The following is a 26,832-nucleotide window of genomic DNA, read 5'->3' on the forward strand; positions in this document are numbered from 1 at the left end:
TTCACTGTGAGGTCTACTACACCTGTTGTATTCAGCATTTCACTGTAAGGTCTACTACACCTGTTGTATTCAGCTTTTCACTGTAAGGTCTACTACACCTGTTGTATTCAGCATTTCACTGTGAGGTCTACTACACCTGTTGTATTCAGCATTTCACTGTAAGGTCTACTACACCTGTTGTATTCAGCATTTCACTGTGAGGTCTACCTACACCTGTTTTATTCAGCATTTCACTGTAAGGTCTACTACACCTGTTGTATTCAGCATTTCACTGTGAGGTCTACACCTGTTGTATTCAGCATTTCACTGTAAGGTCTACTACACCTGTTGTATTCAGCATTTCACTGTGAGGTCTACTACACCTGTTGTATTCAGCATTTCACTGTAAGGTCTACTACACCTGTTGTATTCAGCATTTCACTGTGAGGTCTCTACACCTGTTGTATTCAGCATTTCACTGTAAGGTCTACTACACCTGTTGTATTCGGTGCAGGTGACTAATAACATTTGATTTGAATTTGGACCAGATATCCTATAGGGAAATTCACCAAATGTAGTAATATACACTATTGATGGTGTGTGTGTGCGTTCATGCGTGAGTGTGTGTGTATGTGTGTCTGTGTGCATGCTTTCCCAGAGAGCGTGTGTGAGCGTGTGTGTGTGTGTGGGTCCTAAACTACACTAACTAGCTGTGAATGAAAAGCTCTACAGAGACGCTCCCTTTAATTGAAAAATCACATGTGAAATGAAGGGTATTTGCATAATTCAACAAAGCCTCCCGCTCTGTAATTATCCAGAGAGAATAGAGGATTGTTCCTTTAAAAGGTTTGAAAGCTTCTAATGCCCATGTTCTGGCTGAAAAGACCAACTCACTCAGTCCATTAGCAGTAGTACAATCATAGAATAGGCTGCTACACCAAACCAGTAATTATCTTATTAACTGACTGACACTGTACTGTACAGAGGGGATCATATATATTGGCAACCTTGATAATTCACTTTTTCAAAATAAGTAGAAATTTAAAAAAAAACATTTAGTGTTTACACGTGTATTTGTTTTATTTTGACACAAGTCCAAAATAAAATAAATGATCACAAAATACATTGAGATTTAGAGATTTAGAAAAAAAGACTAAATTATTCTAAATTCTAATTAATTTTGGTTGGAGGCAATTATTCTCGTTTACTGTGCAATTTATCTCACCTGTGGTAAGTTGCAGGTGCCTTCTGGGTAAAAATAATGATTCAACCAGTTTTGAACAAGGACAAACTTTAAAAAAAATGTACATTCTGCTCCATTGTATAAAGTGATTACTTTTTTAGCTGCATCTCCCTGTTGGGTTCAGTTGAATAGATGGAACTGGTTCAGCTGGTTGGGGCTAATCAGGCAGTGATAGGATACATGGATTTTACTAGACAATGATGCCTGATACAGAGTTAACTGTTTAGGACTAGACAATAAGTACTACACGAGCCAAATGTAGTGTACTATTTTAGGAAATTGGATGACATTTTACAGACAGACACAATCTCAGTTTGTGTTTAGTAGAAACTAAGCAGCATATTGATATCTAGTGCCCCCTGAGTCAGCTTGTCTAATACCCTATCCTCTATACTAACGTCTCCTCTCCTCTCCTCTCCTCTCCTCTCCTCTCCTCTCCTCTCCTCTCCTCTCCTCTCCTCTCCTCTCCTCTCCTCTCCTCTCCTCTCCTCTATACTAACATCTCCTCTCCTCTCCTCTCCTCTCCTCTCCTCTCCTCTCCTCTCCTCTCCTCTCCTCTCCTCTCCTCTATACTAACATCTCCTCTCCTCTCCTCTCCTCTCCTCTCCTCTCCTCTCCTCTCCTCTCCTCTCCTCTCCTCTATACTAACATCTCCTCTCCTCTCCTCTCCTCTCCTCTCCTCTCCTCTCCTCTCCTCTCCTCTCCTCTCCTCTCCTCTCCTCTCCTCTCCTCTCCTCTCCTCTCCTCTCCTCTCCTCTATACTAACATCTCCTCTCCTCTCCTCTCCTCTCCTCTCCTCTCCTCTCCTCTCCTCTCCTCTCCTCTCCTCTCTTCTCCTCTCCTCTCCTCTCCTCTCCTCTCCTCTCCTCTCCTCTATACTAACATCTCCTCTCCTCTCCTCTATACGAACATCTCCTCTCCTCTCCTCTCCTCTCCTCTCCTCTCCTCTCCTCTCCTCTCCTCTCCTCTCCTCTCCTCTCCTCTCCTCTCCTCACCTCTCCTCTCCTCTCCTCTATACTAACATCTCCTCTCCTCTCCTCTACTACGAACATCTCCTCTCCTCTCCTCTCCTCTCCTCTCCTCTCCTCTCCTCTCCTCTCCTCTCCTCTCCTCTCCTCTCCTCACCTCTCCTCTCCTCTCCTCTATACTAACATCTCCTCTCCTCTCCTCTCCTCTATACTAACATCTCATCTCCTCTCCTCTCCTCTCCTCTCCTCTCCTCTCCTCTCCTCTCCTCTCCTCTCCTCTCCCCTCCTCTTCTCTTCTCAATACTAACATGTTCTCTCTCTCTCTCCCCCTCCCCCACACTAATGAGTCACAGGCCAGGAATATAACATGAACACCAAATCAACATATTGTAATATTTCCCAGAGTGGTAGAGTGTGTTCTTCTCTTCATCTCTGCATCCTAAATGACACCCTAATCCCTATACTGAGGATGCAAAACATTAAGAACACCGTGACATAGACTGACCAGGTGAATCCAGGTAAAAGCTATAATCTCTTATTGATGTCACTTGTTAAATCCAATTCAATCAGTGTAAACTACCGGTCAAAAGATTTAGAACACCTACTCATTCAAGGGTTTTTGTTATTTTTAACTATTTTCTACATTGTAAAATAATAGTGAAGACTTCAAAACTATGAAATAACACATATGGAATCATGTAGTAACCAAAAAAGTGTTAAACATATTGAAATATAATTTATATTTGATATTCTTCAAATAGCCACCCTTTGCCTTGATGACAGCTTTGCATTCTCTCAACCAGCTTCACCTGGAATGCTTTTCCAACAGTCTTGAAGGATTTCCCACCAGGTCTGTTCAACACTGGTCCGACAACTCTGATTCCACGCTTCAAGACTGCTTCGATCACGTGGATTGGGATATGTTCCGCATTGCGTCCAACAACAACATTGACGAATACGCTGATTCGGTGAGCGAGTTCATTAGAAAGTGCATCGGCGATGTAGTACCCACAACAACTATTAAAACATTCCCAAACCAGAAACCGTGGATTGATGGCAGCATTCGCGCGAAACTGAAAGCGCGAACCACTGCTTTTAACCAGGGCAAGGTGACCGGAAACATGACCGAATACAAACAGTGTAGCTATTCCCTCCGCAAGGCAATCAAACAAGCTAAAAGTCAGTATAGAGACAAAGTAGAGTTGCAATTCAACAGCTCAGACACAAGAGGTATGTGGCAGGGTCTACAGTCAATCACGGATTACAAAAAGAAAACCAGCCCCGTTGCGGACCAGGGTGTCTTGCTCACAGACAGACTAAACAACTTCTTTGCTCGCTTTGAGGACAATACAGTGCCACTGACACGGCCCGCTACCAAAACCTGCGGACTCTCCTTCACTGCAGCCGACGTGAGTAAAACATTTAAACGTGTTAACCCTCGCAAGGCTGCAGGCCCAGACGGCATCCCCAGCCGCGTCCTCAGAGCATGCACAGACCAGCTGGCTGGTGTGTTTACGGACATATTCAATCAATCCTTATCCCAGTCTGCTGTTCCCACATGCTTCAAGAGGGCCACCATTGTTCCTGTTCCCAAGAAAGCTAAGGTAACTGAGCTAAACGACTGCTTTGAGAGACTAGTCAAGGACCATATCACCTCCACCCTACCTGACACCCTAGACCCACTCCAATTTGCTTACCGCCCCAATAGGTCCACAGACGACGCAATCGCAACCACACTGCACACTGCCCTAACCCATCTGGACAAGAGGAATACCTATGTGAGAATGCTGTTCATCGACTACAGCTCAGCATTTAACACCATAGTACCCTCCAAACTCGTCATCAAGCTCGAGACCCTGGGTCTCGACCCCGCCCTGTGCAACTGGGTACTGGACTTCCTGACGGGCCGTCCCCAGCTGGTGAGGGTAGGTAACAACATCTCCACCCCGCTGATCCTCAACACTGGGGCCCCACAAGGGTGCGTTCTGAGCCCTCTCCTGTACTCCCTGTTCACCCACGACTGCGTGGCCATGCACGCCTCCAACTCAATCATTAAGTTTGCGGACGACACTACAGTGGTAGGCTTGATTACCAACAACGACGAGACGGCCTACAGGGAGGAGGTGAGGGCCCTCAGAGTGTGGTGTCAGAAAAATAACCTCACACTCAACGTCAACAAAACAAAGGAGATGATTGTGGACTTCAGGAAACAGCAGAGGGAGCACCCCCCTATCCACATCGACGGGACAGTAGTGGAGAGGGTAGTACGTTTTAAGTTCCTCGGCGTACACATCACGGACAAACTGAATTGGTCCACCCACACAGACAGCGTTGTGAAGAAGGCTCAGCAGCGCCTCTTCAACCTCAGGAGGCTGAAGAAATTTGGCTTGAAACCAAAAGCACTCACAAACTTCTACAGATGCAGAATCGAGAGCATCCTGTTGGGCTGTATCACCGCCTGGTACGGCAACTGCTCTGCCCACAACCGTAAGGCTCTCCAGAGGGTAGTGAGGTCTGCTCAACGCATCACTGGGGGCAAACTACCTGCCCTCCAGGACACTTACCCCACCCGATGTCACAGGAAGGCCATAAAGATCATCAAGGACAACAACCACCCGAGCCACTGCCTGTTCACCCCGCTATCATCCAGAAGGCGAGGTCAGTACAGGTGCATCAAAGCTGGAACCGAGAGACTGAAAAACAGCTTCTATCTCAAGGCCATCAGACTGTTAAACAGCCACCACTAACATCTAGTGGCTGCTGCCAACATACTGACTCAACTCCAGCTCACTTTAATAATGGAAATTGATGGAAATTTATCAAAAATGTATCACTAGCCACTTTAAACTATGCACTTTTATGTTTACATACCCTACATTACTCATCTCATATGTATATACTGTACTCGATACCATCTACTGCATCTTGCCTATGCCGTTCTGTACCATCACTCATCCATATATCTTTATGTACATATTCTTCATCCCTTTACACTTGTGTGTATAAGGTAGTAGTTGTGGAATTGTTAGGTTAGATTACTTGTTGGTTATTACTGCATTGTCAGAACTAGAAGCACAAGCATTTCGCTACACTCACAATAACATCTGCTAACCATGTGTATGTGACCATTACAATTTGATTTGATTTGACATATGCTGAGCACTTGTTGGCTACTTTTCCTTCACTCTGCGGTCCAACTGAACCCAAACCATCTCAATTGGGTTGAGGTCAGGTGATTGTGGAGGCCAGGTCATCTGATGCAGCACTCCATCACTCTCCTTCTTGGTCAAAATAGCCCTTACACAGCCTGGAGGTGTGTTTTGGGTCATTGTCCTGTTGAAAAATATATTATTGTCCCACTATAAGTGCAAACCAGATGAGATGGTGTATCGCTGCAGAATGCTGTGGTAGCCATGCTGGTTAAGTGTGCCTTGAATTCTAAATAAATCACAGACATTGTCACCAGCACAGCACCATCACTCACACCACCTCATCCATGCTTCACGGTGGGAACCACACATGCGGAGATCATCCGTTCACCCACACCGCGTCTCACAAGGACATGGTGGATTTGGACTCATCAGACAAAAGGACAGATTTCCACTGGTCTAATGTCCATTGCTCGTGTTTCTTGGCCCAAGCAAGTCTCTTCTTCTTATTGGTGTCCTTTAGTAGTGGTTTCTTTTGCAGCAATTCGACCATGAAGGCCTGATTCACGCAGTCTCCTCTGAACAGTTGATGTTGAGATGTGTCTGTTACTTGAACTCTGTGAAGCATTTATTTGGGCTGCAATTTCTGAGGCTGGTACCTCTAATGAACTTATCCTCTGCAGCAGAGGTAACTCTGGGTCTTCCTTTCCTGTGGTGGTCCTCATGATACCCAGTTTCATCATAGGGCTTGATGGTTTTTGCAACTGCACTTGAAGAAACTTTCAAAGTTCTTGAAATGTTCCATATTGACTGACCTTCAATTTTATGATTGACTGTCGTTTCTCTTTGCTTATTTGAGCTGTTCTTGCCATAATATGGACTTGGTTTTTTACCAAATAGTGCTATCTTCTGTATACCACCCCTACCTTGTCACAACGCCACTGATTGGCTCAAACACATTAAGAAGGAAATATATTCCACAAATGAACTTTTAACAGTGCACACCTGTTAATTGAAAAGCATTCCAGGTGACTACCTCGTGAAGTTGGTTGAGAGAATGCCAAGAGTGTGCAAAGCTGTCATCAAGGCGAAGGGTGGCTATTTGAAGATTTCAAATACAACATATATTTTGATTTGTTTAACCTTTTTTGGTTACTACATGATTCCATATGTGTTATTTCATAGTTTTGATGTCTTCATTATTATTCTACAATGTAGAAAATAGTAAAAATAAAGAAAAACTCTTGAATGAGTAGGTATTCTAAAACTTTTGACCGGTAGTGTAGATGAAGGGGAGGAGTCAGGTTAAAGAAGGATGTTTAAACCTTGAGACAATTAAGAGATGGATTGTGTATGTGTCTCATTCAGAGGGTGAATCGGCAAGACAAAAGATTTCAGTGCCTTTGAACGGGGTTTGGTAGTAGGTGCCAGGCGCACCGGTTTGTGTCAAGAACTGCAACGCTGCTGGGTTTTTCACGCTCAACAGTTTCCTGAGTGTATCCAGAATGGTCCTCCACCCAAAGGACATCAAGCCAACTTGACACAACTGTGGGAAGCATTGGAGTCAACATGGGCCAGCCTCCCTGTGGGAAGCATTGGAGTTAACATGGGCCAGCCTCCCTGTGGGACGCATTGGAGTCAACATGGGCCAGCATCCCTGTGGGAAGCATTGGAGTCAACATGGGCCAGCATCCCTGTGGGACGCATTGGAGTCAACATGGGCCAGCCTCCCTGTGGGAAGCATTGGAGTTAACATGGGCCAGCCTCCCTGTGGGAAGCACTGGAGTTAACATGGACCAGCCTCCCTCAGTGTATAGGCACTTCATCCAATAGGGTTCTGATCATAAGTAGTGCACTATATAGGGAATAGGGTGCTATTTGGGACGCAGACGTAGAGAGCTACCAATAGCCTCATTACCCACTCAACCCTATTTTGATTCAATCTGACGTGTTGAAGCTCCTATAGGCACGTTCTCATTGGATTCTCCTCTTCCTCTCCTCCTCGTAGTGTGACAACAGAAGGGAACGGAGAAGCAGACATTTAGTTAATTCCTCCACAATGCGTGTCGTTTCTTTGTAAGTTACTAGATTTGTTCTGTCAAAAGGGATTGGTCCCCTTTGAGATGCAGGAATGTCTTTTCAATGGCCGGCGGACAAGGTAGTGGAGCGTGAGGGCAAGACCCTCTTCCTCACAATACCTCCTGGATGTGTTCTTCTCTTCACCCTGTCCGTCTCCTCCTCCTCCTCCTCCATCTCTCTCTCTGTCTTCCTTCCTTCCTCTCCCTCTATTCTCTCTCTCTCTCTGTCTTCCTTCCTTCCTCTCCCTCTATATTGTCCGTCTCCTCCTCCATCTCTCTTTCTCTCTCTGTCTTCCTTCCTCTCCCTCTATATTGTCCGTCTCCTCCTCCATCTCTCTTTCTCTCTGTCTTCCTTCCTCTCCCTCTATATTGTCCGTCTCCTCCTCCATCTCTCTTTCTCTCTGTCTTCCTTCCTTCCTCTCCCTCTATATTGTCCGTCTCCTCCTCCATCTCTCTTTCTCTCTGTCTCTGTCTTCCTTCCTTCCTCTCCCTCTATATTGTCCGTCTCCTCCTCCATCTCTCTTTCTCTCTGTCTCTGTCTTCCTTCCTTCCTCTCCCTCTATATTGTCTGTCTTCCTTCCTCTCCCTCTATTCTCTCTCTCTGTCTTCCTTCCTTCCTCTCCCTCTATTCTCTCTGTATTCCTTCCTCTCCCTCTATTCTCTCTGTCTTCCTTCCCCTCCCTCTATTATCTCTGTCTCCCCGACTCCCACAGAGATTTGTGCAGCGGACTGTGGTGGCCATGGCATCTGCGTGTCGGGCACCTGTCGCTGTGATGACGGCTGGATGGGCGCCGGGTGTGACCAGCGGGCGTGTCACCCACGCTGCAGCGAGCACGGCGCCTGCAAGGAAGGGAAGTGTGAATGCAGCCCGGGGTGGAACGGAGAGCACTGCACTATGGGTAGGACAGAGAGACACAGTGGGGGGGTTTGTGTCTCTGTGTGTGTGTTGTGTGGTTGTTTGATGTGGGGGTTGACTGAGTTGGGGAGTAAAGGGGGAAGCATGCTTCAGTGGATTTGTGCAACTCTGCGTATCATGACCAGGTTTACTCAATGATCTAACTCGTCTCCATGCATTTTAATGTGGGGATGTGTTAACGTGTCCTTTCATTTTAATGTGGGGATGTGTTAACGTGTCCTTTCATTTTAATGTGGGGATGTGTTAACGTGTCCTTTCATTTTAATGTGGGGATGTGTTAATGTGTCCTTTCATTATAATGTGGGGATGTGTTAACGTGTCCTTTCATTTTAATGTGGGGATGTGTTAATGTGTCCTTTCATTTTAATGTGGGGATGTGTTAACGTGTCCTTTCATTTTAATGTGGGGATGTGTTAATGTGTCCTTTCATTTTAATGTGGGGATGTGTTAATGTGTCCTTTCATTTTAATGTGGGGATGTGTTAACGTGTCCTTTCATTTTAATGTGGGGATGTGTTAACGTGTCCTTTCATTTTAATGTGGGGATGTGTTAATGTGTCCTTTCATTTTAATGTGGGGATGTGTTAATGTGTCCTTTCATTTTAATGTGGGGATGTGTTAATGTGTCCTTTCATTTTAATGTGGGGATGTGTTAACGTGTCCTTTCATTTTAATGTGGGGATGTGTTAACGTCTCCATGCATTTTAATGTGGGGATGTGTTAACGTGTCCTTTCATTTTAATGTGGGGATGTGTTAACGTGTCCTTTCATTTTTACTTCTACTTTTCCCTCCCGCTCTTTCTTTCCACGCCTGATTTCAAATACAAACATTTACTTTGTTGCAAAGCTGTTGCAACCACTTGAAATACAGTGATCCCTCGCCACTTCGCGGTTCACTTATCGCGGATTCGCTATTTCGCGGATTTTCATAATGCATTTTTTTTTTTTTTTTTGTGCATTGTGCTCTGCATTCTGATTCGCTAAAAACTCACTCCCGCTTCTTGTATCAAAACATGCTACGAATTGTGCTATCATTTTGTCGTCTCGTGCAGTTATGTGTACGTACATAAAACAGCTTGGCAAATTTACATTAAGTTGGCCAGGAAGGAAGGAAGGACTAACGCTTGGTCGCTTAGCAACCATGGTGCGAATGGCCACTGAACTTAAGCGAGTAGCTGAGGAATGGGACCCTTTGATGAGCCGTTCATTACAGTTCTCCAACGTAATCGATGGTGGCATGTCGGTGTACAAGGATCTTTTTGCAATAGAATGAAAAAGATGCGACAACAGCTGCCTATCACTATGTTCTTCTCCCGAACAAACACACCTGCACCGCGGGCTTCAGAAGAAGAGAACACTGCAGAGCGCAGTCAGGATGCAGCGGCCCAGTCTGAAGAGCAGTGAAACGGCCTACACGTGAGTCACTGTATTTGTATACATGTAATAGTTGCTAATTGTAAAAAAAAAAAAAAGTTTTCTATTTCGCGGATTTCACTTATCGCGGGTCATTTTCGGAACGTAACCCCCGCGATAAACGAGGGATTACTGTATACTATTTTGGGCCGTGGGGTGAATATGGGGTTAAGAACGTTTCTGTCATGATATTTCACTTTGAAAATGTTTCGATAACAATAGTAAAGTTTTAAAAGATGTAGGGGGAGAGAGGGAGAGAGTTGGAGGAAGATGTAGGGAGGGGGAGGTAGGGAGGGAGGGAGGGAGAGAGAGAGGGAGAGGAAGATGTAGGGGGGGGAGATAGGGAGGGAGGGAGAGAGGGAGAGGAAGATGTAGGGAGGGGGAGGTAGGGAGAGAGGGAGGGGTAGGGAAGGAGAGACATGGAGAGGTAGAGAGGGAGATAGGTACTGAGGGAAAGGTAGCCTAATGCTCTGTCCACAGATGAATACCATTTCTGTCTTGTATCAGAACTGTCTGTGGGCTTAGTGTTGCCAGCCAGCATACGAGGATAAAGGGAGGGAGGGGTGGGGATAGAGAAGGAGATAGTTAGAGAGGGAGAGGGAGAGGGAGGTTTTAGTGTTGCCAGCCAGCATACGAGGATAAAGGGAGGGAGGGGTGGGGATAGAGAAGGAGATAGTTAGAGAGGGAGAGGGAGAGGGAGGTTTTAGTGTTGCCAGCCAGCATACGAGGATAAAGGGAGGGAGGGGTGGGGATAGAGAGGGAGATAGTTAGAGAGGGAGAGGGAGAGGGAGGTTTTAGTGTTGGCAGCCAGCCTATCAGCATGCTAGGATAGAGGGAGGGAGGGGTGGGGATAGAGAGGGAGATAGTTAGAGAGGGAGAGGGGGAGGGAAGTTTTAGTGTTGGCAGCCAGCCTATCAGCATGCTAGGATAGAGGGAGGGAGATTTTAGTGTTGGCAGCCAGCCTATCAGCATGCTAGGATAGAGGGAGGGATGTTTTAGTGTTGGCAGCCAGCCTATCAGCATGCTGGGATAGAGGGAGGGACAGCAGGATGTAACTACAGCTCTGACTTCAGCAGATGATGTGTTTTACCCAGAGACAAGAACAGGAAAAGAATCCCTAGGATGGTTGTCACCATTCACATCAATGACTCCCGAATGGGTGGACTGGCGGCCATATTTGTTGGGATTGTATTGTTATGGTTTCACCGCTGTACATGTCAAAGGGCAACAATTAAACTGGCCTTTCATTTTACACACATGGATTTTATCTTCTGCTCTTGGAGTTAATGACGGCTGCCAGACTGACACAAACCCCAGCCACACAATCACAGACTTGTAAAAGTTATAGACTGACAAATATCCCAGCCACACAATCACAGACTTGTAAAAGTTACATACTGACACATGTCCCCAGCCACACAATCACAGACTTGTAAAGTTACAGACTGACAAATGTCCCCAGCCACACAATCACAGACTTGTAAAGTTACAGACTGACAAATGTCCCCAGCCACACAATCACAGACTTGTAAAGTTACAGACTGACAAATGTCCCCAGCCACACAATCACAGACTTGTAAAAGTTACAGACTGACAGTGAAATGATGTGCAGCACTCCCCACTGTGCGCAGACATCAATTCAACGTCAATTCAACGTCTATTCCACGTTTTTATTGAAATATCACGGAGACACCGTTGGTTGTGCCCAGTGGGTAGTTTAGGACAGATTGATTGTTTGTGTTGTGTCATGATTTAATTAAATGATAACTGGACCTTTTGATTGGAGAAAACCACAAAACTGTTTAAATGAATGATAATTTAGTGTGATTAGATGAAAATTTGATCATGTTTAACTTTATATTCTTACAACACTATTTTACCTGAGGTTTAACCAGCAGTTGGTATGTTCTGGTTTCTCATGTCACGTGAGGTCATCTCTAGGGTTTCATATCCTTTCTAAGAACCGTCCCCAGAATCAGAGAACTATCTCTGGAAACGCTTGTTTTTCATCCTGACTGCCTGTCTCATCTTTTCTGTCTTTGTTACCTCAGATCCACATGTTTCTCTCTCTACCTCTCTCTCTGCCTCTCTTTGCCTTTCTCTGTTTCACTCTTCCTCTCTCTCCCTCTCTCTATTTCTCTCTTCCTCTCTCTTCCTCTCTCTCTTCCTCTCTCTTCTTCTCTCTCTACCTCTCTCTCTGCCTCTCTCTGCCTTTCTCTGTTTCACTCTTCCTCTCTCTCCCTCTCTCTATTTCTCTCTTCCTCTCTCTTTCTCTCTCCCTCTCTCTCCCTCTCTCTGTTTCTCTCTCCCTCTCTCCCTCTCTCTGTTTCTCTCTCCCTCTCTCCCTCTCTCTGTTTCTCTCTCCCTCTCTCCCTCTCTCCCTCTCTCTTCCTCTCTCTCCCTCTCTCTATTTCTCTCTTCCTCTCTCTTTCTCTCTCCCTCTCTCTCCCTCTCTCTGTTTCTCTCTCCCTCTCTCCCTCTCTCTCTCCCTCTCTCCCTCTCTCCCTCTCTCCCTCTCTCCCTCTCTCTTCCTCTCTCTCCCTCTCTCCCTCTCTCTGTCCCCATCTTTTTATTGTGTTTTATTTTCCCTATAGAAGGCCCCTGGCTACCACCCTACAGCAGTAGGCCCCTGGCTACCACCCTACAGCAGTAGGCCCCTGGCTACCACCCTACAGCAGTAGTACAGACAGACAGACGGACGGGGTGTTACAAGTTGTTCTTTGTTATCATCACTTCTTACAACTAACACAGTCTAGTTGTAGAATTCAACCAGAACCACCCAGGCTCATAACATGAAGAGAATTACCACCTCCCCCCTTTTCTCCTTTATATGTATCCCACAATGAAAAGTATTTTGCGAACTCCCACACAAAGATGTTGAGTGAAAAGTCAAAAGGGACAAAAGTAAAAGAGTATTAATTGTTGGTGAAAGCTTCAGCCTTCTCTCGTCTATCTGAGTGGGGAGTAGGAGGATGGTTATCTCGCAGTGTGTGAGCCAGGCTAGCTCTAGACAGGCTAGCTCTAGACAGGTTAACTCTAGACAGGCTAGCTCTAGACAGGCTAGCTCTAGACAGGCTAGCTCTAGACAGGTTAACTCTAGACAGGTTAACTCTAGACAGGCTAGCTCTAGACAGGCTAGCTCTAGACAGGTTAACTCTAGACAGGTTAACTCTAGACAGGCTAGCTCTAGACAGGCTAGCTCTAGACAGGTTAACTCTAGACAGGCTAGCTCTAGACAGGCTAGCTCTAGACAGGCTAACTCTAGACAGGCTAGCTCTAGACAGACTAGCTCTAGACAGGTTAACTCTAGACGGGCTAACTCTAGACAGGCTAGCTGTAGCCAGGTTAACTCTATACAGGCTAGCTCTAGACAGGCTAACTCTAGCCAGGTTAACTCTAGACAGGCTAACTCTACACAGGCTAACTCTAGATAGGTTAACTCTAGACAGGCTAGCTCTAGACAGGCTAGCTCTAGCCAGTTTAACTCTAGACAGGCTAGCTCAAGACAGGCTAACTCTAGATAGGTTAACTCTAGACAGGCTAGCTCTAGACAGGCTAGCTCTAGCCAGTTTAACTCTAGACAGGCTAGCTCAAGACAGGCTAACTCTAGACAGGTTAGCTCTAGACAGGCTAGCTCTAGACAGGCTGACTCTAGACAGGCTAGCTCTAGACAGGCTAGCTCTAGCATGTTTAACTCTAGACAGGCTAGCTCTAGCCAGGTTAACTCTAGACAGGCTAGCTCTAGCCAGGTTAACTCTAGACAGGCTAGCTCTAGCCAGGCTGACTCTAGACAGGCTAGCTCTAGACAGCCTAGCTCTAGCCAGGTTAACTCCAGACAGGCTAGCTCAAGACAGGCTAACTCTAGACAGACTAGCTCTAGCCAGGTTAACTCTAGACAGGCTAGCTCTAGACAGGCTAGCTCTAGACAGGTTAACTCTAGACAGTTTAACTCTAGACAGGCTAGCTCTAGACAGGCTAGCTCTAGCCAGGTTAACTCTAGATAGGCTAGCTCTAGCCAGGTTAACTCTAGACAGGCTAGCTCTTGACAGGCTAGCTCTAGACAGGCTAGCTCTAGACAGGCTAACTCTAGACAGGCTAGCTCTAGCCAGGTTAACTCTAGACAGGCTAGCTCTTGACAGGCTAGCTCTTGACAGGCTAGCTCTAGACAGGCTAACTCTAGACAGACTAGCTCTAGCCAGGCTAGCTCTTGACAGGCTAGCTCTAGACAGGCTAACTCTAGACAGACTAGATCTAGCCAGGTTAACTCTAGACAGGCTATATTGAAACCCATCCACACTTCCTTCACTCAGGCTATATTGAGACCCATCCACACTTCCTTCACTCAGGCTATATTGAGACCCATCCACACTTCCTTCACTAAGGCTATATTGAGACCCATCCACACTTCCTTCACTAAGGCATGACATGGTGCCCTCCACACTGGTTGAACCAATGTTGTTTCCACGTCATTTCAACTAAATACGTTGAACCATTTTTGAATATACATTGAATTGACGTCTGTGCTCAGTGGGTATTCACTATATAGTGCACTACTTTTATAGGGCTTTGGTCTAAAGTAGTGCAGTATTTTGGAAATGGGGGTGCCATTTGGGACGCAGAAGAGATGCATATAAAGCTCTCCCCTCATCAATATACACACAATACCCCATAATGAAAATACATTTTTGCAAATTTATTTTAAAGTACAACCTGAAATATCACATTTACATAAGTATTCAGACCCTTAACTCAGTACTTTGTTGAAGCACCTTTAGCAGCAATTACAGCCTTGAGTCTTCTTGGGTATGACGCTACAAGCTTGGCACACCTGTATTTGGGGAGTTTGTCCCATTCTTCTCTGCAGATCCTCTCAAGCTCTGTCAGGTTGGATGGGGAGCGTCGCTGCACAGCTATTTTCAGGTCTCTCCAGAGGTGTTCGATCTTGTTCAAGTCCGGGCTCTGGCTGGGCCGCTCAAGGACATTCAGAGACTTGTCCCAAAGCCACTCCTGTTTTGTCTTGGCTGTGTGCTTAGGGTCGTTGTCCTGTTGGAAGGTGAACCTTCGCCCCAGTCTGAGGTCCTGAGCTCTCTGGAGCAGGTTTTCATCAAGGATCTCTCTTTGCTTTGCTCCGTTCATCTTTGCCTCGATCCTGACTACTTTCCCAGTCCCTGCCACTGAAAAACATCCTCTCAGCATAATGCTGCCACCACCATGCTTCAACGTAGGGATGGTGCCAGGTTTCCTCCAGACGTGACACTTGTCATTCAGGCCAAAGAGATCAATCTTGATTTCATCAGACCAGAGAATCTTGTTTCTCATGGTCTGAGAGTCTTTAGGTGCCTTTTTGGGAAACTCCAAGTGGGCTGTCATGTGCCTTTTACTGAGGAATGGCTTCCGTCTGGCCACTTTACTATAAAGGCCTGATTGGTGGAGTGCTGCAGAGATGGTTGTCCTTCTGGAAGTTTCTCCCATCTCCACAGAGGAACTCTGGCGCTCTGTCAGAGTGACCATCGGTATCATGGTTACCTCCCTGACCAAAAATCAAATCAAAATCAAATCAAATTGTATTGGTCACATACACATGGTTAGCAGTTAGCAAATGCGAGTGTAGCGAAATGCTTGTGCTTCTAGTTCCCGACAGTGCAGTAATATCTAACAAATTCTTAACAACTACCTTATACACACAAGAGTAAAAGAATGAATAAGAATATGTACATATAAATATATGGATGAGTAATGGCCGAACGGCATAGGCAGGATACAGTAGATGGTGTAGAGTACAGTATATACATATGAGATGAGTTATGTAGGGTATGTAAAGATTATTAAAGTGACGTTATTTAAAGTGACTTGTGATACCGTTATCAAATCAATTTACTAAAGTGGCCAGTGATTTGAGTGTATGTTGGCAGCAGCTGTTTAACGGTTTGATGGCCTTGAGATAGAACCTGTCTCGCGGTCCCAGCTTTGATGCACCTGTACTGACCTCGCCTTCTGGATGATAGCGGGGTGAACAGACAGTGGCTCAGGTGGTGGTGTCCTTGATGATATTTTTGGCCTTCCTGTGACATCGGGTGCTGTAGGTGTCCCGGAGGGCAGGTAGTTTGCCCCCGGTGATGCGTTGTGCAGACCTCACCACCCTCTGGAGAGCCTTGCGGTTGTGGGTGGAGCAGTTGCCGTACCGGATGGGGGGGCCCGCAGTCCTTTGTAGTGGGCCACGTCGGTGGCACTGTGTTATCCTCAAAGAGGGCAAAGAAGGGGTTTAGTTTGTCTGGAAGCAAGACGTCGGTGTCCGTGACATGGCTGTTTTTCTTTTTGTAGTCTGTGATTTCCTGCCACATACAGTGAGGGAAAAAAGTATTTGATCCCCTGCTGATTTTGTACGTTTACCCACTGACAAAGAATTGATCAGTCTATACCTTTAATGGTAGGTTTATTTGAACAGTGAGAGACAGAATAACCACAAAAATATCCAGAAAAACGCATATCAAAAATGTTATAAATTGATTTGCATTTTAATGAGGGAAATAAGTATTTGACCCCCTCTCAATCAGAAAGATTTCTGGCTCCCAGGTGTCTTTCATACAGGTAACGAGCTGAGATTAGGAGCACACTGTTAAAGGGAGTGCTCCTAATTTCAGTTTGTTACCTGTATAAAAGACACCTGTCCACAGAAGCAATCAATCAATCAGATTCCAAACTCTCCACCATGGTCAAGACCAAAGAGCTCTCCAAGGATGTCAGGGACAAGATTGTAGATCTACACAAGGCTGGAATGGGCTACAAGACCATTGCCAAGCAGCTTGGTGAGAAGGTGACAACAGTTGGTGCGATTATTCGCAAATGGAAGAAACACAAAATAACTGTCAAACTCCCTCGGCCTGGGACTCCATGCAAGATCTCACCTCGTGGAGTTGCAATGATCATGAGAACAGTGAGGAATCAGCCCAGAACTACACAGGAGGATCTTGTCAATGATCTCAAGGCAGCTGGGACCATAGTCACCAAGAAAACAATTGGTAACACACTACGCCGTGAAGGACTGAAATCCTGCAGCGCCCGCAAGGTCCCCCTGCTCAAGAAAGCACATATACATGCCCGTCTGAAGTTTGCCAATGAACATCTGAATGATTCAGAGGACAACTGGGTGAACGTGTTGTGGTCAGATGAGACCAAAATGGAGTTCTTTGGCATCAACTCAACTTGCCGTGTTTGGAGGAGGAGGAATGCTGCCTATGACCCCAAGAAACCATCCTCACCGTCAAACATGGAGGTGGAAACAATATGCTTTGGGGGTGTTTTTCTGCTAAGGGGACAGGACAACTTCACCGCATCAAAGGGACGATGGACAGGGCCATGTACCGTCAAATCTTGGGTGAAAACCTCCTTCCCTCAGCCTGGGTATTGAAAATGTGTCGTGGATGGGTATTCCAGCACGTCAATGACCCAAAACACACGGCCAAGGCAACAAAGGAGTGGCTCAAGAAAAAGCACATTAAGGTCCTGGAGTGGCCTAGCCAGTCTCCAGACCTTAATCCCATAGAAAATCTGTGGAGGGAGCTGAAGGTTCGAGTTGCCAAACCTCTGCCAACAAGGGTTTTGCCACCACGTACTAAGTAATGTTTTGCAGAGGGGGTCAAATACTTATTTCCCTCATTAAAATGCAAATCAATTTATAACATTTTTGACATGCGTTTTTCTGGATATTTTTGTTGATATTCTGTCTCTCACTGTTCAAATAAACCTACCATTAAAATTACAGACTGATCATTTCTTTGTCAGTGGGCAAACGTACAAAATCAGCAGGGGATCAAATACTTTTTTCCCTCACTGTATGTCTCGTGTCTGAGCCTCAGGATATATGGTTTCCAGTCCAGTGGAGTTCCTTGAGGTCCGTCGTGGTATCGGCTTGTGGAGGGATATACACGGCTGTGACTATAATCGAAGAAAATTATCTTGTTAGATAATACGGTCGGCATTTGATTGTAAGGAATTCTAGGTCGGGTGAGCAGAAGGACTTGAGTTCCTGTATGTTGTTGTGATTACACCATGAGTCGTTAATCATGAAGCATACACCCCCTGCGCTTCTTCTTACCAGAGAGATGTTTGTTCCTGTTGGAGCGACGTGTGAAGAAACCCGGTGGCTGTACCGACTCTGATAACATATCCCGAGAGAGCCATGTTTCCGTGAAACAGAGAATGTTACAATCTCTGATGACTCTCTGGAAGGCAACCGTTGCCCTAATTTCGTCCACCTTGTTGTCTAGCGACTGGACATTGGCGACTAATATGCTCGAAAGCAGTGGGTGGTGTGCTCGCCTTCTCAGTCTGACCAGTATGCCACTCCGTCTGCCTCTCCTGCAGTGACAACGTTGTTTTGGGCCTCTGGGATTAGATCCAATGTCCAGGGTGGAGGCCCTTCTCCCCCCGATTGCTCAGTTTGGCCAGGCGGCCAGCTCTAGGAAGAGTATTGGTGGCTCCAAACTTCTTCCGTTTAAGAATGATGGAGGCTGACGTGTTCTTGGTGACCTTCAACGCTGCAGAAATGTTTTGGTACCCTTCCCCAGATCTGTGCCTCGACACAATCCTGTCTCAGAGCTCTACGGACAATTCCTTCAGTCTTATGGCTTGTTTTTTGTTCTGACATGCACTGTCAACTGTGGGATCTTATATAGACAGGTGTGTGCCTTTACAAATCGTGTCCAATCAATTGAATTTTCCACAGGTGGACTCCAATCAAGTTGTAGAAACATCTCAAGGATGATCAATGGAAACAGGATGCACCAGAGATGAATTTCCAGTCTCATAGCAAAGGGTCTGAATACTGATGTAAAAATGTAGTTTTTTATTTTATCTTAATTTGAAATTTGCCCCCGAAAAAAATCTGTTTTCGTTTCCTCATTATGGGCTATTGTGTGTAGATTGATGAGGAAATGTTTTTTTTTAATCCATTTTAGAATGAGGCTGTAACGTAACAAAAAGTCAAGGGGTCAAGGGGTCAAGGGGTCTGAATAGTTTCAGGATGTAAATACACTGTATATTTTGCTGATGTCTTCAGTTGGTCATTGGAAACCGATTGAAATGTTATTTTCACATCTCTTCTTATTCCCTCTCTCTCTCTCTCTCTCTTTCTCTCTCTCTTTCTCTCTCTCTTTCTCCCTCTCTCTCTTTCTCCATCTCTCTCTCTCTCTTTCTCTCTCTCTCTCTTTCTCCATCTTTCTCTCTCCCTCTCCCCCTCTCTCTCTCTCCCTCTCCCTCTCTCTCTATACCTCTCCATTCCTCTCCCTATCTCTCTCCACTCATCTGTCTCTCTCTCTCTACCTCTCCATTCATCTGCCTGTGTCTTGCCTTGGCTTGTGTGTGTGTGATGCTGCTTGTAATGTACGTGGTGTGTTTGTGTCACCACACTGCTCTGTTTCTGTTCTCCTGTTTTGTAGTAAAACAACACCTAGTCTTACTGTGTCTGTCATGGAAGCTGCTGCTGTTCAACCTCTCCCTTATATGTGTGTCTCTTATCTCCCCAAGCGCACTATCTGGAAAAGGTAGTGAAAGGTACGGCACACCTCCTCCCTTCCTCTCATCACAACTACACTACCCAGCATTCACCAGGCAACAGTCATGTCCAGTGGCCATACTAATTCCTCCTCCCCCACGTCCATATATGGCACCGCATGCTCCTCAAACCACCTCAAATTCCCAGTCACAGGCTGTGTCTATATATTCCATATGTGGTGCATTACTTTGACCAGAGCCCTAAGTGTCCTGGTCAGCAGTAGTGCACTACCTAGGGATTAAGGGGCCATTCAGGGTGTGACAAAAATGTCCCACCTCCACCTGTACTCTCATCTTCTCCATTATTGTCACATCTGGTCACCTGACTATAACAGTCTCCACTTAGGATGTTCTCTCTGTCACTCCTGGTCACCTGACTAACTGTCTCCACTTAGAATGTTATCTCTGTCACTCCTGGTCACCTGACTAACAGTCTCCACTTAGAATGTTATCTCTGTCACTCCTGGTCACCTGACTAACAGTCTCCACTTAGAATCTTCTCTCTGTCACTCCTGGTCACCTGACTAACTGTCTCGACTTAGGATGTTCTCTCTGTCACTCCTGGTCACCTGACTAACTGTCTCCACTTAGAATGTTCTCTCTGTCACACCTGATCACCTGACTAACAGTCTCCACTTAGAATGTTCTCTCTGTTACTCCTGGTCACCTGACTAACAGTATCCACTTAGAATGTTCTCTCTGTCACTCCTGGTCACCTGACTAACAGTCTCCACTTAGAATGTTATCTCTGTCACTCCTGGTCACCTGACTAACAGTCTCCACTTAGAATGTTCTCTCTGACACTTCTGGTCACCTGACTAACTGTCTCCACTTAGAATGTTCTCTCTGTCACTCCTGGTCACCTGACTAACAGTCTCCACTTAGAATGTTCTCTCTGTCACTCCTGGTGAATCACACCGTTGTCCTTCCTCCTCCTCCTCTGTTGTGAGGCCTAATGGACACTACTGGGGTTAGACTGTTCTCTGGTGTATGATATGACCCCCCCCCCACACTCCCTCTCATCATGGGGCTATTAGGATGGGAGAGGGAGGAGAGAAGGGTGCTCTGTAACCTGAAGGAGGGAGGAGATGGAGAGGAGAGGGGGAGGGAGGGTTATCTGTAACCTGAAGGAGGGAGGAGATGGAGACGGACGGGGGGGGCGGGGCGGGGGGGGGGGGGGGGGCGGGGGGTTCTCTGTAACCTGAAGGAGGGAGGAGATGGAGAGGAGAGGGGGAGGGAGGGTTATCTGTAACCTGAAGGAGGGAGGAGATGGGGAGGAGGGGAGGGAAGGAGAGGGGGAGGGAGGGTTAACTGTAACCTGAAGGAGGGAGGAGATGGGGAGGAGGAGAGAAGAAGAGGGGGAGGGAGGGTTCTCTGTAACCTGAAGGAGGGAGGAGATGGGGAGGAGGAGAGAAGGAGAGGAGGAGGGAGGGTTCTCTGTAACCTGAAGGAGGGAGGAGATGGGGAGGAGGAGAGAAGGAGAGGGGGAGGGAGGGTTCTCTGTAACCTGAAGGAGGGAGGAGATGGGGAGGAGGAGAGAAGGAGAGGAGGAGGGAGGGTTCTCTGTAACCTGAAGGAGGGAGGAGATGGGGAGGAGGCTAGGTGAGGGAGGTGGGAAGATGAAGGGGATATGGGGTTCTCTGTAACCTATCATTATGGATGATATGCTGTTGTGAAGAGGATCTGATATGTTATTACATTTTTTTATATTTTTTTATATATAACCTTTATTTAACTAAGCAAGTCAGTTAAGAACAAATTCTTATTTACAATGACGGCCTTCCCCGGCCAAACCTGACGACGCTGGGCCAATTGTGCACCGTCCTATGAGACTCCCAATGTGATAGTCCGGATGTGATACAGCCTGGATAGGTGCTGGGGCCACAGCCACTCTACAGCATTGCTAATTAAACGGCTCGATGCTCTGGCTGGTGCAGCACGGGCAGGGGTGGAGGCTGAATACCATATCTACCGCTCTCTCTCTCTCTGTCACTCTCTCTCTCGCTATCTCGCTTTCTCTCTGTCACTCTCTCTCTCGCTATCTCTCTTTCTCTCTGTCACTCTCTCTCGCTCTCTCTCTCTCCTTCCGACTATCACTCCAAACGTGAGGCCGAGGGATGGGGGGAGGGAGGGTGAGAGTGATATAAGGAGAGAGATAGGGAGAGGGGGGGAGAGAGATAGAGAGAGGGAGGGGAGACAGGATATGAGAAAGGGGAGAGATAAACAGATAGAGATGAGTGCTAGAGAGGGAACGTGATGCCGTGAGCAAGCGTACCCAGAACTCCAGTACCAGCCTCTCTTGTTGCAGGTGGTCCAGAACTCCAGTACCAGCCTCTCTTGTTGCAGGTAGCCCAGAACTCCAGTACCAGCCTCTCTTGTTGCAGGTGGCCCAGAACTCCAGTACCAGCCTCTCTTGTTGCAGGTGGCCCAGAACTCCAGTACCAGCCTCTCTCATTGCAGGTGGCCCAGAACTCATGTACCAGCCTCTCTTGTTGCAGGTGGTCCAGATCTAATGTACCAACCTCTCTTGTTGCAGGTGGTCCAGATCTAATGTACCAGCCTCTCTTGTTGCAGGTGGTCCAGAACTCCTGTACCATCCTCTATTGTTGCAGGTGGCCCAGAACTCCAGTACCAGCCTCTCTTGTTGCAGGTGGCCCAGAACTCCAGTACCAGCCTCTCTCGTTGCAGGTGGTCCAGAACTCCTGTACCATCCTCTCTTGTTGCAGGTGGTCCAGAACTCCAGTACCAGCCTCTCTTGTTGCAGGTGGCCCAGAACTCCAGTACCAGCCTCTCTCATTGCAGGTGGTCCAGATCTCATGTACCAGCCTCTCTTGTTGCAGGTGTTCCATTACCAAGGACAGAGGGAGATAGAGGGATGGAGGGAGGGATGGGATGGAGAGAGAGCGAGAGAACGAGAGAGAGAGAGAGGGTAACTGTGTTTTCAGAGCGTTGGGCAGGGCTGTGGGAGCGTGGGCCCCTGGGGCCCTTCTGAAAGGCCCATTTAAGTTTGAACCGACGCCAGCAGAGAGAGCATCTTTATTTATTAATCCTTGTAATAAGCAGCTAATCATCCACCTCCTGTGTGTTGATCCAACCAGAGCTGTTTGTCACGATGGCTCTTTAGGAAGCCAAATGTTCTCGAAGCTCGACATTTAAATAAGAGATATCATGCGTCTCAAATGGCAACCCATTCTCGATATGGTGCACTCTGGTAAAAAATAGTGCACTATACACTGAGTGAACAAAACATTAGGAACACCTTCCTAATATTGAGTTGCGCCTCCCCCCTCTCTTTTTGTCCTCAGAACAGCCTCAATTCATCAGGTCGTGGACTCTACAAGGTGTCGAAAAGATGCTGGTCCATGTTGACTCCAATGCTTCCCACAGTTGTGTCAAGTTGGCTGGATGTACTTTGGGTGGTGGACCATTCTGGATACACTCAGGAAACTGTTGAGTGTGAAAAACCCAGCAGCGTTGCAGTTCTTGACACAAACCGGTGCCCTTGGCACCTACTACCATACCCTGTTCAAAGGCACTGAAATATTTTGTCTTGTCCATTCACCCTCTGAATGAGACACATACACAATCCATGCCTCAACTGTCCCATGACTTAAACATCCTTCTTTAACCTGGTCTCCTCCTCCTTCATCTACACTGATTGAAGTGGATTTAACAAGAGACATCAATAAGGGATCATATCTTTCACCTGGATTCACCTGGTCAGTCTATGTCATGGAAAGAGCAGGTGTTCTTAATGTTTTGTCTACTCCGTGCACAGGGATTTACCAACATTTCGGTTATTTTTTATTTTTTTAAACAACTAATTGATCAACGTCAGTTCAATTATTTGAATTCCATTTTCCATTCCAGTTTCTCTAGAATTAAATCAGATCCAGCCGGAACTGTGTGATGTAGTAGGGAGTTGTAGTTTCTCTAGAATTAAATCAGATCCAGCCGGAACTGTGTGATGTAGTAGGGAGTTGTAGTTTCTCTAGAGATAAATCAGATCCAGCCTGAACTGTGTGATGTAGTAGGGAGTTGTAGTTTCTCTAGAGATAAATCAGATCCAGCCTGAACTGTGTGATGTAGTAGGGAGTTGTAGTTTCTCTAGAGATAAATCAGATCCAGCCTGAACTGTGTGATGTAGTAGGGAGTTGTAGTTTCTGTAGAGATAAATCAGATCCAGCCTGAACTGTGTGATGTAGTAGGGAGTTGTAGTTTCTGTAGAGATAAATCAGATCCAGCCTGAACTGTGTGATGTAGTAGGGAGTTGTAGTTTCTGTAGAGATAAATCAGATCCAGCCTGAACTGTGTGATGTAGTAGGGAGTTGTAGTTTCTGTAGAGATAAATCAGATCCAGCCTGAACTGTGTGATGTTGTAGTATCTCTAGAGATAAATCAGATCCAGCCTGAACTGTGTGATGTAGTAGAGAGTTGTAGTTTCTCTAGAGATAAATCAGATCCAGCCTGAACTGTGTGATGTAGTAGGGAGTTGTAGTTTCTCTAGAGATAAATCAGATCCAGCCTGAACTGTGTGATGTAGTAGGGAGTTGTAGTTTCTCTAGAGATAAATCAGATCCAGCCTGATCTGTGTGATGTAGTAGGGAGTTGTAGTTTCTCTAGGCATAAATCAGATCCAGCCTGAACTGTGTGATGTAGTAGGGAGTTGTAGTTTCTCTAGAGATAAATCAGATCCAGCCTGAACTGTGTGATGTAGTAGAGAGTTGTAGTTTCCAACAGGCCAATATTCTACATAGTTTAGCTCAGAAAAAGGCTGGTGTCTAAGATGTCTTAATATTATAGAATTCTCGAGGTATTGCTCGCCTGAGGTAGAGTACCTCATGATAAGCTGTAGACCGCACCATCTACCAAGAGAGTTCTCATATGTATTATTCATAGCCATCTATTTACCACCACAAAATGAAGCTGGCACTAAGACCACACTCAACCGGCTGTATAAGGCCATAAGCAAAGAAGAAAATACTCACCCAGAGATGGCGCTCCTAGTGGCCGGGGACATTAATGCAGGCAAACTTAAATCAGTTTTACACAATTTTTATGTCACATGTGCAACCAGGGGGGGAAAAAACTCTAGACCACCTTTACTCCACACACAGAGATGCATACAAAGCTCTCCCTCGCCCTCCATTTGGCAAATCTGACCATAATTATATCCTCCTGATTCCTGCTTACAAACAAAAACTAAAGCAGGAAGCACCAGTGACTAGCTCAATACGGAAGTAGTCAGATGACGCGGATGCTACACTACGGGACTGTTTTGCTAGCACAGACTGGAATATGTTCCGGGATTCATCCAATGGCATTGAAGGAATACACCACATCAGTCACTGGCTTCATCAATAAATGCATCGATGATGTCGTCCCCACAGTGACTGTACGTACATATCCCAACCAGAAGCCATGGATTACAGGCAACATCCGCATCGAGCTAAAGGCTAGAGCTGCCGCTTTCAAGGAACAGGACACTAATCCGGACACTTATAAGAAATCCCGCTATGCTCTCAGACGAACCATCAAACAAGCAAAGCATCAATACAGGACTAATATTGAATCGTACTACACCGGCTCCGACGCTCGTCGGATGTGGCAGGGCTTGAAAACTATTATGGGTTACAAAGGTAAACCGAGACGCGAGCTGCCCAGTGACGCGAGCCTACCAGACGAGCTAAATGTTTTTTATGCTGGCTTAGAGGCAAGCAACACTGAAGCATGCACGAGAGCACCAGCTGTTCTGGATGACTGTGTGATAACGCTCTCGGTATCCGATGTGAACAAAACCTCTAAACAGGTCAACATTCACAAAGCCGCAGGGCCAGACGGATTACGAGGACGTGTACTCAAAGTATGCGCGAACCAACTGGCAAGTGTCTTCACTGACATTTTCAACCTCTCCCTGACCAAGTTTGTAATACCTACATGTTTCAAGCAGACCACCATAGTCCCTCTGCCCAAGGAAGCTAAGGTAACCTGCCTAAATGATTACCGCCCGTAGCACCCACGGCAGTAGCCATGAAGTGCTTTGAAAGGCTGGTCATGGCTCACATCAACAGCATCCTCCTGGACACCCTAGACCCACTCCAATTCGCATACCGCCCCAACAGATCCACAGATGACGCAATCTCAATCGCACTTCAAACTGCCCTTTCTCACCTGGACAAAAGGAACACCTATGTGAGAATACTGTTCATTGACTACAGCTCAGCGTTCAACACCATAGTGCCCATGAAGCTCATCACTAAGCTAAGGACTCTGGGACTAAACACATCCCTCTGCAACTGGATCCTGAACTCCCTGACAGGCCGCCCCCAGGTGGTAAGAGTAGGCAACAACACGTCTGCCACGCTGATTCTCAACACTGGGGCCCCTCAGGGGTGAGTACTTAGTCCCCTCCTGTATTCCCTGTTCACCAACGACTACGTGGCCAAACACGACTCCAACACCATCATTACGTTTGCTGATGACACAACAGTGACAACGATGAGACGGCCTATAGGGAGGAGGTCAGAGAACTGGCAGTGTGGTGCCAGGACAACAACCTGCCAGGACAACAACCCTCAACAACCTGCCAGGTGCCAGGACAACAACCCTCAATATGAGCAAGACAAAGGAGCTGATCGTGGACTACATGAAAAGGCGGGCCGAGCAGGCCCCCGTTAACACCGACGGGGCTGTAGTGGAGCCGGTTGAGAGTTTCAAGTTCCTTGGTGTCTACATCACCAACGAACTATCATGGTCCAAACATACCAAGACAGTCGTGAAGAGGGCCCGACAATACATTTTCCCCCTCAGGAGACTGAAAAGATCTGGCATGGGTCCCCAGATCCTCAAAAGGTTCTACAGCTGCACCATCGAGAGCATCCTGACCCGGTTGCATCACCACCTGGTATGGCAACTGCTCGGCATCTGACCGTTTGGCGTTACAGAGGCTATTGTGAACGGCCCAGTACATCACTGGGGCCAAGATTCCTGCCATCCAGGACCTATATAATAGGCGGTGTCAGAGGAAAGCCCATAAAATTGTCAGAGACTCCAGACACCCAAGTTATAGACTGTTTTCTCTGCTCCTGCACAGCAAGTGGTACCAGAGCACCAAGTCTAGGACCAAAAGGCTCCTCAACAGCTTCTACCCCCAAGCCATAAGACTGCTGAACAATTCATAAAATCGGCACCGGACAATTTACATTGACTTCGCCCCCACCTACATGTACAGATTATATCAACTAGTCTGTACCCCTGCACATTGACTCGGTACCGGTGCTCGTTATTATTATTCTTATTGTGTTACTTTTTATTATTACTTTTTATTTTAGTCTACTTCTTCTTCTTGAACTGCATCTGTTGTTTAAGGGCTTGTAAGGAGGCATTTCACGGTAAAGTCTACACTTGTTGTATTCGGCGCATGTGGCAAATAAAGTTTGATTTGATTTGAAAATGTGGTAATTAACTACGATGACAATAATCGATTTTGTGGCTACGTGTCTGGTCTTTTATGCTAAGTTAGTGTGGGGCAGACG

General features: G+C 46.4%; 1 protein-coding gene across 1 annotated transcript in view; it reads left to right on the forward strand.

Moving 5' to 3' along the window:
• Positions 1-26,832, forward strand: part of LOC139548337 (teneurin-4) — a gene marked incomplete at its 5' end in the record, with an annotated part of 289,854 nt that overhangs the window by 40,326 nt on the left and 222,696 nt on the right. Inside the window, 2 exon segments of the mRNA XM_071357954.1 lie at positions 8,131-8,316; positions 19,271-19,297. Coding sequence (XP_071214055.1) covers positions 8,131-8,316; positions 19,271-19,297 — 213 coding nt within the window.

The sequence above is a fragment of the Salvelinus alpinus genome, chromosome 21 (assembly GCF_045679555.1).
Source record: "Salvelinus alpinus chromosome 21, SLU_Salpinus.1, whole genome shotgun sequence".
Lineage (NCBI taxonomy): Eukaryota > Metazoa > Chordata > Actinopteri > Salmoniformes > Salmonidae > Salvelinus > Salvelinus alpinus.